General features: G+C 39.6%; 1 protein-coding gene across 1 annotated transcript in view; it reads left to right on the forward strand.

Annotated features, from left to right (window-relative positions):
- cdh11 (cadherin 11, type 2, OB-cadherin (osteoblast)) overlaps positions 1-12,160 on the forward strand; it is a 107,651-nt gene extending 95,491 nt beyond the window's left edge. Inside the window, exons 9-16 of the mRNA XM_074675494.1 lie at positions 2,898-3,011; positions 3,141-3,280; positions 3,871-4,007; positions 5,705-5,826; positions 6,820-6,937; positions 8,430-8,681; positions 9,198-9,349; positions 9,561-12,160. Coding sequence (XP_074531595.1) covers positions 2,898-3,011; positions 3,141-3,280; positions 3,871-4,007; positions 5,705-5,826; positions 6,820-6,937; positions 8,430-8,681; positions 9,198-9,349; positions 9,561-9,926 — 1,401 coding nt within the window. The 3' untranslated portion in view covers positions 9,927-12,160. The remainder of the gene's footprint in view (positions 1-2,897; positions 3,012-3,140; positions 3,281-3,870; positions 4,008-5,704; positions 5,827-6,819; positions 6,938-8,429; positions 8,682-9,197; positions 9,350-9,560) is intronic.
- The last annotated feature ends 3,660 nt before the right edge of the window (positions 12,161-15,820 follow it).

Raw genomic sequence — 15,820 nt, forward strand, 5'->3', positions numbered from 1 at the left:
ATGAGCGTTGAACAATCCATTGAGAGGAAAACGTCCCTCCAGAACTGAGTCATTTGGCATCACATGAAAACGGTTCTGAATCTGATGGATTAAAGAGCTACAGCAAGCTGCTCTCAGAGGTGGTGCCAGAAGATGATGGGGAATGGACGCCATGTTTGATCGCTTACGACAAAAGCAGGCGATTATAGCAAATTCTCACATTGCTCTTCAATGTTGCAGCCTGTTGCATTATCAGCCCTTTAAAAACAGACTGGGTGCTGATCAGGTGGAAGGATCTATATTTACATTTAAAGGGCAAAAAATGGGAGAAAGTCACAGAGTTGGACATAAATCATGGCTGTCACTGCAACAAGTAACTGTGGACATTAAATTTAGTGTAAAGGTGGCCCTCTATGGGTGCTGGAGCTTCAGTCCGACCCTTCATTAATACACTGTTACACTTGCATGCATCGTTAGGAAAGGCAGATGTTTGAGCTCTTGTGCTCCTTCATTAATTAATGACCTTGAAAAGGTTAAAAAGAAACAAAAGTTACAGCAAATGAAGAACTGACACTCCAGTTTAGCTCCTATGTCTGTCAATACAGATAGCTTACACTCTGACAACTTCACCTTATGTGATGACATCTCTAAATACAGTTTCTCAGGTGCAGAGAACTTAAAAATATTTGTTTTTATCAGATCACAATTTTACTCCATTCATTCATACCTTCCCTATGTTTAAATAATGCCAACTATTTTGCTTTTAACTAGGGGTGCACAATATTGGATTTTTGCCGATATCCGAAATGTCGATATATCGAAACCGCTTTTGGCCGATACCGATAATCACAAGTTTGTTTGTTTTTCTCACTGTAAAGAAAGCTAAGTCTATCCTGTACTTGAATTTATATGTTACTCTAATTAAATAAAACAAGACAAAAAAACATTTGATTTTACCATAAATAATAAATGTATTGTGTTTTCAAACTCAAGACATTCAGTATTGAAATACAGAAAAATAATTTCTTTAGATCACATGAACTTTAAATGTACAATGTATTTTTAAACATAACCAAGTTGCATTTGATTATTTTAGAGCTACTGTAACAACCTGGTGACAGACACAGAGCTCTGCAGAGCAAATAAATGAAGTGCTACATTTTATTTAAGGAGCTTATTTTTCAGATGGAAAATAATAATAATCCTAACTGAATAGCACATTATCAGCTGTGCCTATCGGCAGAAATTTTCATATCTGCCGATACCGATAAACATGTTTTTAAGCTTTTATCAGCTGATACCGATATTGTGCCGATAATACCATGCATCCCTACTTTAAACCCAACCAAGCTGCAGCATTTACAACACATTAGCCACTTATTCAATATATTTTCCTTGAAGAGCTGGAAATAACAAGTCCATGACTTCTGGCAGTGCTTTTTCTTAAAGCTGCAGATTGTAGATTACTGAAGATGGTAATGCATGCAGACTTAGTGGTGTTACAACTCCTAATACAAAATAGTTCATCTGCTGCTTCAAAGCCTAATATTTTGGGCTTGTCTATCCATCATTATGACCATTTAACCCTTGTATGTCAAACTCATGAATGTATAACAGCTTCACTCTGCTTTTACAACCCCTCACACATGGCTTACGAGCTCCTCTCCTCCCTCTGGGATTTCATTAAGCGATGGGCAGCGTGCAGATGAAAAGATCAAGCTTGCTCTTGGGACGTTGCCATTTCAACATCTCTTTACCAGCTGGAGAAATAGCAATGGAGGGGAGAGGGGATATTATCTGGGTTAGAAATACAGTAATGATACCCAAAAGAACAGTGATTACGGTTACGTCAGAGCACTGGATGGGTGCACGTCTTAGCCATCTGCTGCTGGCAGTGCACAAGTCCTCCTAATCATAGCAGGGAGAATCCCCAAGGTATTACAGTTTTTATGTAAAGTGTGCCAAAAAAAGTGTTGACTGTACGCGTTGTTTTATACAAGATGAAAGTTAGAAGAAAGAGGAAGACTTACACACCGGACAGAGTGCTCGTCGCTTAGTAACTGCTTTACAACTTTTTCTTTTTGACAGAAGAATGAGAGTTTACTGCCAGGATAATGTGTGAAGTTGGCATTGAACAGCATGCCCAAAACCACTTAATTCAATATCAAGGCCATTAAGAGTTAACCGTTTTCCTCCCGACATTAAGAAAGTGAGCTCAGCTCTACAACATCAACATGAGAGAATTTGATCTTGGGTCAGGCTGTTTTGAGAACCACTGCTAGTATTTTAAAAAGATCATTTATTCCTTCATTTTTTTATTCATTATAAAAGCTGGGGAAGAAATGAGTGAATGGAGGAGGGTTGAGTCTAACAGTCAACAGATTGTAGTTCTTGTTGTACGGGACTTGAATTCCCTCTCCACCTTTTGTGACCCTGGAGCAATTTCTACTCCCGTTTATTTATCCTGTTCTGTCCCAAACTCCCAAACCCAATCGTGGCTCATTAAAAACAGTTGTGAACTTTTTTTTTTCTTTTCTATCTGACAGCAAAAACAGTCAAATAGAACAGCCAGATGATTCACTGGGGTCTCAGATACTCTACAAGTCATGTCGTATCATGCATTACAAGCCATTTTCAAATAAAAGCTAAAATTTGGGCAACTTCTGATGTTGTTGCTGTGTAATAGTTGTATTAGTAGGACTGCCACTGCCAATGCATGTGCTCTAGTGCTTGTTTCCATTCATGTAGCAACAGCTCCCCCTAGCAGGTGTCAGAAATGAGACACTGTGCTTCACAAAGCAAGGGTCTGCAATGGGAATAAACCTATTTTTAGATGTTAAGTTGATGTTCATGCATGTTAAACCTTCGAAGGTAACTAATTTGTTCTCTACTCTCCTTCTTCTTTCTTTCTCTCTCAGCCTGTGGACTTTGAGACAAAAAGGTCATACACTTTGAAGGTGGAGGGATCCAACCCTCATATCGACCCTCAGTTCCTCGCATGGGGACCTTACAAGGATGAAGCCACGATAAAGGTAAGCATACGCCAAGTTTTTGTTGTCATCTAATTAAATTTGAGGTCATGTGATGCAGAACTGGCAGAGACAGCATAAGTCAGTGTGTCGACACAGAAGCCCTCTAAAACTTCTGCTGTTTGTCTGCAGATATCAGTGGAGGATGCAGATGAGCCTCCTGTGTTTGTAGCTCCCAGTTACACCTTTGAGGTAGAGGAGAATGCGCCTGAAGGCACCCTGGTGGGACGGGTCCACGCCAAGGACACTGATGTTGCCAACAACCCTGTGAGGTAAAGCGGGCACAGAGTCACACACACTGCACACAAACACAATTTAGCAATTCAGGCTTGAAGCAGAGGAAGAATTTAAATTTTCACACTATTTTAAATTCTGATGGAACAACGCCAGAGAAATAACTTTTAAACCGTGTTCCTTCAGCTACACTGAACAAACACGATGACTCAGAGGAGCTTGGCTTTACACTTGTATATTTTATGCAGAAATCACAGATTACAGATTGTTAGGAGTTTCCTGGTGAATGCAAAACAGGACTACAAAAGCATGGCCAGACACATTTCATAACAATCAACTGAAAAACAATAAGCCTTTGAACAGAGCTTGACTAATAAGTCTAGACTTGGTAAGTAGAAAACATAAGTTGTACTGTGGACGCTCCAGCAGCACAGTAAAACACATTAATGATAATAAGCTAGATCAAAAAAAAATCTATTCATTCCTAGAAAGAAAATGCCAAGGAAATATGACCAGCAGGCACAAGAAATCCATAAACTCCTGAGGCTTAAATATAACAATGCAAGTTTCTAATAACCTCCCCCATGTGTTACAGTCCTTTGTTAAAGAATGGTACTTCTCTGTGCAGGTATATGATCCCTCGGTACACAGATGTCGAGCAGTTTTTCAGCATAAACTCAGAAGATGGTATGATCATCACAACAAGACCACTGGACAGAGAAACACAGGCCTGGCATAATATATCCGTGTCCGCCACAGAGATAGGTAAGAATGCACGAGCATTGATACTCCAACTCTTCCCCTAATATACGCCTTGGACTCACACTCACGGTCTTCTAATCAGGGTCTGATTCGTTCTGCTGAGAGAGACAGTCTGCATCCTGCTATAGGGAGGACAGACAAAGCTGAATGTGAACAAACAGATGGAAAAACCCCAGAAAGCCATCAGGCTGTACATTCGCTGGCAGCCCAAGTCCAACCTGTCTTTCTGCAATGTTGGATCCTCTCCATGACATCTTCTGTACAACTTTTACTCAATTCAAGCTGCTAACTTTAATGTATTTTCTTCCCTTTGGGCGAGACCGAAGTAAGCGTGAATGTCATTGAGAAAAGCCTCAACTTTAGTAAACTTTTTAAATATTCAGTGTCAGAAGGGATTTTATGTGGATGTTTTTATTTGTGGTCAGAGTTTGGTGAAATTGTTCCCTTCATGGATGATTGTTCCAATCTGGAGAAGAAAAATACACCTAAAGGAGGATACACCTAAAGGAGAGTTAGTCAGTGGTAGATGTTAAAGTTGTTGACTAGTAACCCTGGATTATTTTTTAAGGGTAGTTTTCTTTCATATTACATAAAAATAGTTATGAGAGTGGAACATTTTGGAAAATGGGAGCGCAATGACCAAACAGCTGCTGACACACAAATAAGTGTTATTGAACTGTTTGCGTTATTAACACAAACAATAAAACTTTATCTGCAGTTAGGAAGGAGCAACTTCAGTGAAACTAGCTCTAAATGTCTCCACCACAAACACTCCTGCTAGCAAAAGAGAGAGTGGGGGAGGACAGAGGGAAATGCCAGTTGACCCACAGGCCTTCTGGAGTTTTCCTCCCTGGGTTAGGCCTCAAAAACTCAGCAAACAGAGAGCCACAGAGGCCCCACCCTGGTATTCTGTGGTTGGGGCTCAAAACTTGCAGAGCGCCGCGTGGTTTCTCTGTGGTGTGCTAGACGCCAGACGGCCAGATGGAAACAGGCTCGCCGCCCACAAAGCTAGGACCGTTGCAGGCTACACTAACCGCTAACAGGCCTTGGGAAGCTAAATAAATGCTTGGTAATAACAGGGTAGTGAAAAGTTGTACTGACTTGAATTGCAAATATGTGAGGCTGTATGGTTTAGAAATAGAGGGTTGTCTTTTTGTGCTTTTTAAAGATGAGTAGATAGAAAAATCCACCTCTCACTCACTCACTCCCTCTCTGATATTATTCGTAATGAACAGAGCTTGTTGAACGTGTCTATTTTGGATATTCATTCATCATTCTGTCTGCATCACATTGTTTCTCTTCATTATAATCTCCAGCAGGCATAGTTTGACATTTGTCACTTTCTGTTACTTCTGTGGAGAAGCGTGGGAGCAGACTGAAAGAGAGGCACACTGTCTGACTGGATGTATTGATGCCTCTCAAACTTATGTTTGTAATTTTAGCCAATCAGAATAACAAATAGAGAAGGGCTGAGAGGCTGACTGATTGACAGCTAATCTTTCTGGAAAATATTCATAGCTAGCTTCTTGTTTAAACAATGCCAAGCACGGATTAGCATGCAGAGACAGAAGCAATCCCAGACACAGATTGAAACACAAAAGACATTTTGTCTTTAATGACGGTGTCACTGCAGTTCAGTATGCAGCAGAGTGCTGATAATTTGACTAATACATCGGTGGTTGACTACATTTTTGTTACAGGAGGTCATCACCAGGACACCAAAGTGCGTGTTAACATCAAAGTAAAAGATGTGAACGACAATCCACCAGAGTTTGCAACAAACAGAGAGGTCTTCATGTGTGAATCTGTTTCTCCAGGAAAGGTACGTCTGTGGGAGTGTGTTCAGTGTGAATGTGTTGCACGTGCTAGATCCTCCAGTATAAATGCTATAAACAATAAACAAAAACTGTATTTTGAAACTGTAAAATCATTTCATGCCTGCATGAATACAATTATATTAGCATTACTGGTCACTGACGAAATCCAGACCTACATATTTAAGTGTTTGTTTTTATTTTTTTCAACATAATAAAAGTGTTCACTTTTGAATTGGGTTGTCATAGTGGTAGCACCTGATAAAGACCTCAAATCTTTACCCAGATGAGAAAAAAAAACAAATAGTCAGTAACTACTAATTACATACCTTTGCTTTTGCTGTCGACAAATCTGATCTCAGAAGCCCCGCCCTTTTCTCAATTTGATTGGTTGGAGATGAAAAAATGGTGCTGAGAAGCTTGACATTGTTTGAAATGTTTATCTACTACAAATTGTGAGTTTAGGGGCTGAAAACGCCAAACTCTCATTTTAATCAGAAATGAGGCACAACCAGCACAATAATGTTGTCAATGGAAACAGGCCCTTAAGGTTTGCCCCCTAGTATTCCTATGTCTAACCCAGAGGATAGGGAACACTGATGTTTTGAATAAATTTCTTTTTTTTTTTTAACTTTGATCTTTTTTTAACTGCATTCACTTTTCACAAAGATATAAAATGTTTGATGGAAAAACACTAGTTATAAAATTTGCTACCTTGGAGCAATGCTATACGCTTTGCTTATACTGACTATTCATAATCAAAAGCCAAATTAACCTTTGATCTGCTTTCTTCACCTCTCTAATCTTCACCACTAATTAATAACTAGAGGGAGCAGCAACATGTTGTAAAAAAAATAATTTGGAAAAGAATAATGTATGTTATTGGAGGCATTTCAGGATTAGGCATTGAATAAACTCAATTCAACCAACATTATTTTTTTCCCTTACTAACAGCATTAAACATTGATGTGTATCCTGACTCTTGTTTGTTTGTGATTTAGGTCATTGAAACAGTAAGCGCGGTGGACAAAGATGAAATGGCTCACAGACAACACTTCACATTCAGTCTTGCTCCTGAAGTCATTCACAACCAGAACTTCTCCCTAACAGACAACAGAGGTAGGAAGCCTTCTTGTTTCTACTTCCCTTTACTTTCATCTTTCTTTCTTTCTTTTTCCAACCCTTTCAGGTAGCGGATTGTTTCTGGTCTCTTCCCCCTTTAACTCAGATTAGATCAAAGCATAACCAGATGGAGGATTACACTACCTTGTAGAAAGCAGCAGGTGCTTAGATTCCCTCTCCTTCTCTCACTTGCTCCCACACATACACACACCGTGCACACAAGTCCTGCGGGCTGCATTAATTGCGGTGGGGTCTCTGTCCGTCTGTACATATATCTTTGGGGGCCAACTGATTGAATTAAGTTTTGTGAGCACTGGGAGAGGGACTAACAGAAGGAAATTGAGAGCAAGAGCAGGAGACACAGAGAGTGAGAGAAAAGGAACACGTTAGTAGAAATAGGAATTGCATTGAGAGCAGTTTTACACAAACAGCCGCAAAGCAGGTATGGGACTGAACATATCTGTTGGGCACTATAACAAATAAAGAGTTTTCCTGAAATACATATGGTAGCAGTGTTTTATCAGCAGTATGCTTCTGTGTACCTGGCTTGTTAACACATAGATACATTGACAGTGCACAGAACAGAAAAAACGAAAGATGATAGATTGATGGACGGATGTATGAGGAGTCATTGATTCCATCTGTCTGCATATTCTCAGATGCCTCACACACACACACACACACACACACACACACACACACACACACACACACACACACACACAAACACACACACACACACAGAACAGCTGTCTGGGAGTACCGGTGTTGGCAGGAGGTTGATAGCAACAGATGACAGTTGCTTCTGTAATAGAGACAGTTGGGGTTATTTGGTATCCTTTGTGGCCAAAGTTTTAAGTCTCTGGCTAGATGGGCTGGTTCTTCTTGTTCTTCTTGTTGAAGTTAATGTACAGCATCTTGTATTCTTTTTTTTTTTTTTCTTTACTTCACCTTGATAAAGCAAGCAATATGTGCCAAGAACTATCTTGCACTGCTCAAAAACTTTGGTTAAAAATGTTAAGGATTTGAAAGAATTTCAGGGGCAAACAAAAACAAATCAAATTTATCAAAGTGCCAGACTTTGTGGTTTGAGCCACTACAGAGCTCAACAACACTGACTTAACTTTACGCTGGGTTTACCTACAAAGAAGTGGAGTTGAGGCAGGCAGCAAACAGCCAAATTAGCCACGCCCCCTAAAAAAGGACCTTTCGCCTTTTCTTGAGCCCCCTATGATTTTTGCCACCAGCCCCAAGCAGACTCTTCAAAAACAAAAATGTATAAAACTTCTGCATTGGCTTTGTTTAATTAACAACAGTAGTTTCTGTTTGTCTGTCTGGTCCCACAACAGCATTTATTTTATGCTATTTTGAATTATGGTCATTAGAATATGAGGGCACGTTGGCTTCAATTGGGTTGGATTCAGTTTGTTTATCTTCCTATAGCTTAATCTTCTCTTTCTTTCAACATCTTTTTTTTCTCCCTCCACAGACAGCACAGCCAACATCTACGTGATGCGGAAAGGATTCAGCCGTGTGAACCAAGATGTTTACTACCTTCCAATCGAGATAAATGACAACGGATTCCCAGCTATGAGCAGCACCAACACGTTGACAATCAGAGTTTGCTCCTGTGACAGCAAAAACAGCATCCTCTCCTGTAATGTGGAGCCCTACGTCCTACCCGCTGGTCTCAGCACTGGGGCCTTGATAGCTATACTGGCCTGTATTGTCATTCTACTGGGTAAGAAGAAAGTTGGCTTTTTACATTTAAAAATAAAGGCCTATTTAGGTTTGGGAACACAACAGAGATGAAGATTTGGACAAGTTGTGCTTGATGGGACATGAAATTGAACTGCACCCCCATACATTTGCATTTCCAAAAAAAAGTATTTTCAAAAAAAAAAAAAAAACCCTAACTCACAAACACACTCACACACAAACAACAAAGAGCCAAGTGCCCTTACAGCTTGGACATCTTGATGTTTACTCATATCGTGGCACTACCTGACTGAGAAAACCTCTCAAAAGACTGCATGTTAATAATCTACTACAATTAAAATGGTGTGTGTACAGCACTATACAATCATGATATTAATTAATGTGTCTGAGGTCTAATTACACTGTCCCCCACAGAGCATACTAATTATTTCACACACACTTTTCTCCTTTTTCAAAGCCATTTTGTTGAAAATGCAATCATATAACGCAGAACAATTTTTAATAAAGTTTGTGTCTCTCTCGTGTCTCTCTTTGGCAGCAATAGTGGTGTTGTTTGTGGCACTGAGGCGCCAGAAGAAGGAGCCATTGATAGTGTTTGAGGAGGAGGACATCAGGGAGAATATTATCACTTATGATGACGAGGGAGGCGGTGAAGAAGATACAGAGGCCTTCGACATCGCAACATTACAGGTACAAAAAAACAAGGAAGGTTTTATTACCACTATTGTTTTTAAGCTGTCTGAAGACGAACATAGAAGCAGTGAGTTAATAAAGATCAACAAGAGATGAGTGTCACAAGTGTCTGGTTACTGTAGGATACTTGAAACCATCTGAGAGAAGTCTCTTTACAGTCTTATCTGTTTGATTTTAAAGCAATATGTTCTATTCCTTTCATGTTCAGAACCCAGATGGTGCCAACGGCTTCCTCCCAAGGAAGGACATGAAACCAGAGCTTCAGTACCCACTAAGACCCGGGAGTGGCCGACCTGCCGCCAACAGCGTTGATGTGGACGACTTCATTAAGACTCGAATTGCAGAGGCTGACAGCGATCCCACAGCACCCCCGTATGACTCGATTCAGATCTATGGATACGAAGGCAGAGGATCGCTGGCCGGATCTTTGAGTTCCCTCGAATCTGTCACAACAGAGTCTGACTTGGATTATGACTATCTGCAGAGTTGGGGGCCGAGGTTTAAGAAGCTGGCAGATTTGTACGGGACCAAAGACTGCTCCATAAACGATGGGGATGACGGTGAGGACTCTTAACAGTGGTCTTATTGAGTGGACGCCCCCGGCTTCAGATTTATTGATTCCATGAGGATTTGTTAACTGAGGGTTAACACTCCTCGATACGTAATTGTTACCAACTAGCACCTGATCAGTTCATGCCACTTTGTCAATGGACTTTAACAGCTCTCCTTCCTGTGGCGCTCCTTTCGTCCTCCAAGATGATTTGTTGATGAACACATAATGATCACTTGGACTAAAAACTGAACCCCCAGCTTTTTCCCCAATTCTCTTTCCCTACTTTGTTCCTTCCCTCTCTCTTTCTACAGACTTGAGCATTGCAGGGCTGGGAGATTTGATGAGTCACCAGTTTGAAGGCAAATTGTTTGAAAATTGTGTTGCTGTATGATCAAAATGACTTGCTTCTAGCTAATTGTTTAGTTTCTTAGAGGTTCTATATACTTTGTGGACTGGATTCACATGCTTCCTCAATGGTTACCGAGAGAGTTTATTCCCTTGAAATGTTCCTGAGTGGGGTTTATTACCATAAGTTGCTCTTTTTGTGGTGTTTTAAAAGACCCATAGACAAAGAGAAAGAAAGAGATAGAAGCAGAATGAAAGGTAAAGTTTGCCGAGGATCCAGCAACTGTGTGATGACAGAAAGCCAATGAAGATGTTTCAGTAGGGTCAAAGAGTCAAAGCTTTTTCAGATTTGATGTTGTGTGTGCAAAGTTCAGCAGGTTCTGTGGTTTAGACAGCGTGACGGACTCTGGGTTGTTGATACTTTGAAGGTGCTTGCAGCATCTTCACAGTATGGTGGCCTTATAATAAATAAACAACAACTCCAGGGGTAAACACAACAAGTGTAATGATAGAGACCGCTAGCTTCAGTAGCTACACACAGATTAATAAACACACAAGGACTGAGTGTGTGTGCGTGTGCTTGTGTGAAAATGCTACACAAATTCTGTTTTTTAACTCCCAAGAAGAAACGGACAAAACACGGATCTGATTTTGAAAAACTGTGGATGATTCTTTGTTTTCATTCTCCACTTCAGAAGAGAAAAAGAAAAGTTGCCCTTTTTCCACACCCCCTGTGCCCCTCCCTCCATTCCTTCCATCAACAATCACTCCCTCATTCAGAGTCCACCAATGAATGATCACTTCCTTATTCAGAGTCCACCAATGATGATCAATCACGATGAGTAAAAAACCTGTGAGCTCAAAAATCGCCTTAAACTTAATGGACACTCTTGCAACGCGGTGCATTCTCTCTGTTTGTTTTTGTTTTCTGTTTCCTTTTGTTTCTTTTTGTAACTTGAAAAGTATATTCAGAAAGCAAAGTATTCTCCATGTAAGGTATGTACAGAGCAATGTGCAGATGTGTGATATAGGATCCAACTTGCACCTCGTGCACCCTTGAAAACTGGATGTGCTGTGCCTGTGAGAGGTGAAAGACGGTGAAAATGCACTCTGTTTTTTTCCTCAACACCAGCTATGTTGCTAGAAACATCTGTTGTATCAACACATGTTGCTTTCTCGACATAAAATGTGCACACTGGAAAATAAAACATGGTGTGTTTTCAAGGTTACATATCCAGAAATGCTGACAGCAAAGCATCCTTTTTGAGCGTGTAGGTTCTTGTTAAATCTCTTTTTTAATGTTATTATATTATTATTATGATTATTATTGTTGTTTTTTTATTATTATTATTATCATTATGACGATTATTGATTTTTTGGCTGCAGCTGCACATGAGGAAGTTCAAGTTTAACTCTTGGCAGCTCAGATTTTAACTTCTTAAGCTTGTCTAAACTTGGATAAAACTGTGTTTTTTCATATTTGGACTGCTGTAAGAAATTTGCTGCCAAAGGTTAAATATCAGCTCTGTGTGAAGACAACCTCTCTCATTTCTTTTCAGTTTTTTCTTTTCCATTATTTGGCGTTTCTTCGTTTTTTCTCCCTGTTCAAGAGAAAAACTAGCAATCTGTGTTTGTTGCAGTGAGAGAACGCCTCGTTTTTATTCTCTGTCAAGTTTTATGGTACCGATTTGTACAATTTTAAAAGTTCTTATTTTAGTATACATGCAGAATATTCCAGTATTACAACAAAAAAACATGTTAAGAAGATAAGATTAAAAAAATGTTACGGCATCACACTTATATTTTCTGAACATTGTACTGTTGCTTTACTATGTGCTTCAATCTCCGAAGCGAAAAAAGGAAAAAAAAGAAAAAAAACCTTTGAAATAAATGCTCTTTTTATAAAATTATACTGCACTGTGTTTTGGAGATTCACTCAAGTTACTGTGATTCTTAGAAGTTTAACAAAGGGATACATATCAGCGTAGAATGAAGAGTGACTAAGGGTCTGCAAGGATGAGATTACAGGTAACAAACCTAAGTCGAAACAAGATGTTCAAAGGTAAGTTTGTTAAAACTCAACTTTATGTAAAACAGCAAATAAAGAGTTCACCTGAGTAACCAGGAACCAATCAATCTCCAATTCTGGTGTCGACACTGGGTCAGTTTGGCATTAGTGAAACTGTTTTAATGTTTCTTTGCCTCTAGTAGTTTAAATGACTGGTAGTTGGGGTTTTTTTTACAATAGAAATTTCAGAGAAAAATAGACATGGGAAATACCAGAAGGCAAAAAAACAATGCCTAACTGATCCAGACTGTCATCTGTCATCTTAATCTAAGAAGTTGGGATGTTTGGCATTGGCAGGAGAAGATTTGGCAAAACTCTTTATGGGAGCAACCCACAAACTTGGCTCTGCTGCTAATTCCTCAAACGAATGTTCCTCACTAACACAGCTCAATTTAAAGGTGAAATAAACAGGCTTTTTGATTATGTACTTATTGTTTTAGTTTTGCCTAGAAGCACTTTAACAAGAAAGAAATACACCTAACACAATTTTCCTTACTTATGTGCTCAATTTGTTTAGAGCTCCCCCTGGAGGCTGGCTGCAAGACAAGTTGCAAAGCTTTCCATAGGATAGATGAAACATGGGTCAAATTTTCAAATACAGATCGAATTCCTGTCAGAGCATTTAGCTTTGATATAGCTTTGATATGTTTAAATGTCAGAGTCAAGCCTTCAATGCTAGTTTAGCAAAGAAGAATAATACTGGAGTGAATGAATGTTATGCACTCTAACATCTGAGTCATTGAACTTTCCATAACCAGAAGTGTCTGCTTCAATATTTTACAACAGTTTGGCGTCAAGTCTTTGGCGCCACCAGCCACTTTCTTTCTGCGTCCCAGCTACAATATATTTTGTTGACCCAAAGCCAAAGGGTGCCCAATCACAATGCAGGCATATTTATTCTCAGCTGATGTTAAAAAAATCATGTCCAACATTTCTTTTTCATAAAAAAAGAATATAACATGGTTAAATTAGATTCAACAGGCCTTGCAAAATGTGTCATTATTTTGTTATATTTTCTGGAAACTAAAGTCTTAAATATTCCTGTTTGAGCTAGTGTCACAATTAACACTTCTAGAAAGATGTAACAGTTTTCGCTATCACTACAGTAAAGCATGTCATGTGCAAACTAATGCACACTTTACTGTACACACACACGCACACACACACTCACGCACATTTTATTCATTTACTCCAAGGGGAGCAAGACAGAGAAAGGTCAGCCTGCACTTTGGATGAACAACAAAAGAGGTGTTATAGAAAGAGAGAAGGGGGAGAGAGGGTGAGAAACACTGGGGAGTGAAGTGAGAGGAAGGAGGGGAAACAGATCAGAGGGAGCATGGAGTTAGGGAGAGGCGAGGAAATGAGAGGACTGCTGCAGTGAAGTAAGGTTTTATTTCTCAGATCTTTTACTGAGGTGTGGACCATGAGACATTAATAAATCTGCTGACACATCTTTGTGATCTGACTAAAGTTAAAGTATTTCTGGAATAAAAACAGATCTTGGAACACAGCGTTAACAATGAACACTGGCCAAGTCTGTATGGATACTAAGTTTTATTAGATCAATTTGAAAAGATCGCGGTACATTTCATTATCCAGCCTGAATAAACCTTTCATTATTGAAGATGGTCTTAATGTTACTGTTCATGATGGGTTGGATTCAAAACTAAGATGTGCTTCATGTATAAAGCCTTCAAGTTCAAGTTTTATTCCAACCAGCAGCCCCTTTTGTGCAACTAACTCCCCATTCTGTCTCGCCATGTTCAAACTAAATGTGAACAATTGCACAACCAGCACAAAAGTTTAGTGTTAAGTCGCTTAATTCATTTCCAATAATTCACTTCATTTACAAGTGCAAAAATAATTCAATTCCCAGTTCCCTTCAAGCGTCACTCTAGTGGGCCATCGTCCAACAAGGCTGAGCTTCACTACATTGCGAGGTTGAACTGGTTGCGCTGCTACAATAATCACTCACATTCCCCAAAGTGAGCTTCTTTTTATTCCTTTTCATGTAAAAAAAAGGATGTTTCACAGATGTGCCACATACAGATACAATTCATTACATCATTTCATATTTTCCAGATGAATGAACCCCTGCAAGTCCATTTTTTTTTAGATGTGATTAAGAGATCTTCATGGAGATTGTCTGTTGTGGTGCAAACCATGTGCTTCAAATCAGATTTTTCAACTCTTGTTGTTCTGGAAAATGGAGTGTTGAACAGGTCACTGAATTGCCATTCACTGCAGGTTTCCAGCACAAAATATCAAATTCTACAAAGTTGAACACTTGTAATTTTGAAAAATCCCACATGTATCTAGCAACAGCAAGGCAACCTGTAAGTTTAATTGGTTGTTCAAGCCATAGACTGTATATGAAATGTACAGTGTGGCACAACCAAATGTTCCAGTGGCCCGCCACCCACCATAGTGTGTGCATAGTAGAGACTGTGAGGGACTGTGGCAGAATCTAAGTGGAGCTGGGTGACATTTTTTTTATTTTCTTTTAAAAGTCTAATTTCTTCTTGGCTCTCCTTTCCAATGTAAAGCCTCATTTTTAACTAACGAGAATGAAACTTTTCAGAAATAGGACTTGAACACAAGGTAACCAAAAACTATCTTCAAATCACCACAATAATTGGATGTGAGAAACATTTCTACGAGGTAAATTAATTTCTTTGTGGCGACCTCACTTTGAGCCAAGCAAAATGACATCAGTTTTTGAAATGTCTATGGTTCAAGCCTGTGTGTGCGTCCTAAGCAGTGCTTCCTCTGCCATTATATGGGGGGCAGCCCACCCCCACAACAGAGTCACCCGCCTCCCCATATGTCAAGTTAATTTTATTTTCCATATAGTGCCAGATCACAGCAGGAGTATGTTAGAGTTACCTCTGTCATAAATCAGGTCTTTCAGGCATGGCAAAGTTACGCCCCAACACGTTCAAGACACACAAACGCGTGTGCGCATTTACACACACAGACAATTTACCGTGTGAGAGTCAGGAAAACCACCACAAGAAACATCTCCAAGAACCTTCTCTGTAAAGATGCAACACTCACTCTCCTGCGACATATGAGATATGTCAAAGTATCTGTGTACCAAAGTTTGAAGAAAGCTGACTGCCATCACTTTCTCTTCTGAGCTTCTTATAATGTGATGATAATGTCAGTAAGACCCATAGACTGTTTAAAACATGGACGTAATTTCCCTGACGTCACCTGCCTGTTCCTGAAACGGAAAATGAAGCACATCGGCTATCACGGCCATATTGGTAGTGGCAAGGGTTTTGTGTACAGCTATAGGGCACCTGTCAGTCACGTGATCTGTGCTGTGCCTCTGATTTGGCGAGCTCGCAATCTTAACATCCTCTGAACTGCTGAGTTAGAAAAAAATTCACCCCACCAGCAGTGTGTGCTGATAGTAAAATTAGCGACTCAGACAGGAGACGTTTTTTGAACCAGGCTGTAAATAAGTTAATTTCTGCTTTGAAAACAGCTTTTTTTG

Source organism: Halichoeres trimaculatus, unplaced genomic scaffold (genome assembly GCF_033239565.1).
Source record: "Halichoeres trimaculatus isolate MK-OKI-2021-1 unplaced genomic scaffold, fHalTri1.1 fHalTri1_scaffold_8, whole genome shotgun sequence".
Lineage (NCBI taxonomy): Eukaryota > Metazoa > Chordata > Actinopteri > Labriformes > Labridae > Halichoeres > Halichoeres trimaculatus.